Raw genomic sequence first — 1,999 nt, forward strand, 5'->3', positions numbered from 1 at the left:
ACTGCGTGTCACAAAGGGGTGAGCATGATGTCACGTGGTATAGAATACCCCATTGGCCAGCTGGGTCCACCACCCCGGCTGTGCCGCGCACTGCTCCCCGCCCTCCCCCCCCGCCCCCGTGAGCATCACGCAGCAACAGCCAAAGCATCAATGGGCCATCAATGCTCCTTTCATACCAAACCCCAAAACACAGCACACCCCCCAAGCTACTGGGGAGAAAGTTAACTCTGTCCCAGCCGGAACCAGGACACCCATGATTCCAACCCCCTGCCATGGGCAGGGATACCTTACACTAGATCAGGTTGCTCAAAGCCTTATGCAACTTGGCCTTGAACACTTCCCATAATGGGGCATCCACAACTTCTCTGGGCAACCTGTTCCAGTGTCTCACCACCCTTACATCTCTTCGAAGCATTTTCAAACTACCAACTAAATCTCCAATGATTACATTTGGAAAAGCAAAATATTAATTACATTTAACAATACATGTCTTTAAATTTATCATTTGGAAGTCTCAACTCTGACATAATATATGTCAAAAACTAGGATTTTTTTTTTTTTTTTTTTTGGAGAAGTTTAACTTAGGACAGATGTTTAGCTCTGTGTGCTCATGGTAGAGGTTTCCCTATCCTGTTCTAAAGAAATACTGTAGAATTACAGTGAGAAGTTTTATTGTCTCAAAGTACAGTTATATTGTGAAAAATAGCTTTGAATTACCATTGGGACTTTTTATGTTCGTCAGTCTTGCCCGTATAACTAACTAATACTTTACAAATTCACACTCTTACTATTTTGGGGTTTTTTTATATTCCAACTCATGGAAATCTGTATTGTCTGTCTAGATTCTCTGTGTTGCATGTCTTTGGCCTGCAGACTTTGACTCAGTGTTGGCTTAGGCTTTCAGTTTCACAAGCGTGGAACATTTGTCTGGACATTTTTCTTGCACAAATCGGAGAAGTTCCTGTTAGACGCTTTGTGTTTGCCATGGAGAACTAGCAAAAACAGTATTCAAACAGTTTTGTATTTTGTGTGTATGTCAGAAGATAACACGACATAAAAAGAGAAGGTTTGCCTGTAGGTTTATGGTTCTACTGCAAAAAGAATTTTACTATATTCAGTTTGATTAATACAAACAAACAATAGAAGCTCATAAGTATTAGTGATAAAAACAAATATTGGTTTACTTTTATCCAACATATTCAATAAAAGTAACTGCTTTCAAAACAACGTATGAGACAAAAGGTAAAGAGCATGCTGAAAAGTTTCAAATAACTGAGAATGCATTCACGTGTGCATGTGAATTCTGTGTAACTGACATACATTTCTCCTTTATATGCTAATGTAAAGTTGTAGTAAATTGTATGTAGGTGGGAACATTTTTTATTGAAATTTGACATCTGAAAATGTGATGGACATTGCTGTGATTCATTGAAGGCTAATCTTCGGGAGTAAGGTCATCTTATGGCTTGTTTTTAAAGATTTCTTCGTGTGTTTAGTCTTCTTATGTTCAGACAAGTAGACCTACCTAGGCTGATGCTTTACATGTGCATGGCCTAATAAATGGGTATCACAAAGAATAGATGCCAAACGCTGGGGGAAAAGTGAAATTTTCAAGTATCAAGAATCTGAGACACTATGTACATAATACATATCTCTCATCTAAAGATAGGTAGGTATCTGTTCACAGCAGTCAATTAAGACAATGCATCTGGATAGTGTCTTTTAGCAATAATTTTTACTTTGTCTTGTAACATGCGAGTGAAATAACTTCAAAATAATATTTTCCCTGAACGTTTTTCTATGCTGTAGGGCCATGGGTGTCCTGCCCTTTTCCTTGTTAGATCAGTATTGTCTTTACACTCTTCTGGACAAAGACTATGTCTCCTTTGATAAAACTATTTGCTGCTTTTGAAATGCTTGTTTGTGTCTTCAACAGGGCAAGACAGGAGAATTGAATCAACTGTTAAATGAAGTTAAATCAATGCAGGAAAAGGCTGTT

At 38.4% G+C, this 1,999-nt stretch overlaps 1 protein-coding gene across 1 annotated transcript in view; it reads left to right on the plus strand.

Annotated features, from left to right (window-relative positions):
- The window catches only part of LOC104074815 (thyroid receptor-interacting protein 11-like), a 33,597-nt gene that overhangs the window by 17,150 nt on the left and 14,448 nt on the right, over positions 1 to 1,999 (plus strand). The window contains 1 exon segment of the mRNA XM_009575084.1: positions 1,937 to 1,999. This exon segment is cut by the window's right edge and continues 63 nt beyond it. Within this exon segment, the coding sequence (XP_009573379.1) occupies positions 1,937 to 1,999 (63 nt within the window).

The sequence above is a fragment of the Fulmarus glacialis genome, unplaced genomic scaffold (genome assembly GCF_000690835.1).
Source record: "Fulmarus glacialis isolate BGI_N327 unplaced genomic scaffold, ASM69083v1 scaffold4933, whole genome shotgun sequence".
Taxonomy (NCBI): Eukaryota; Metazoa; Chordata; class Aves; order Procellariiformes; family Procellariidae; genus Fulmarus; species Fulmarus glacialis.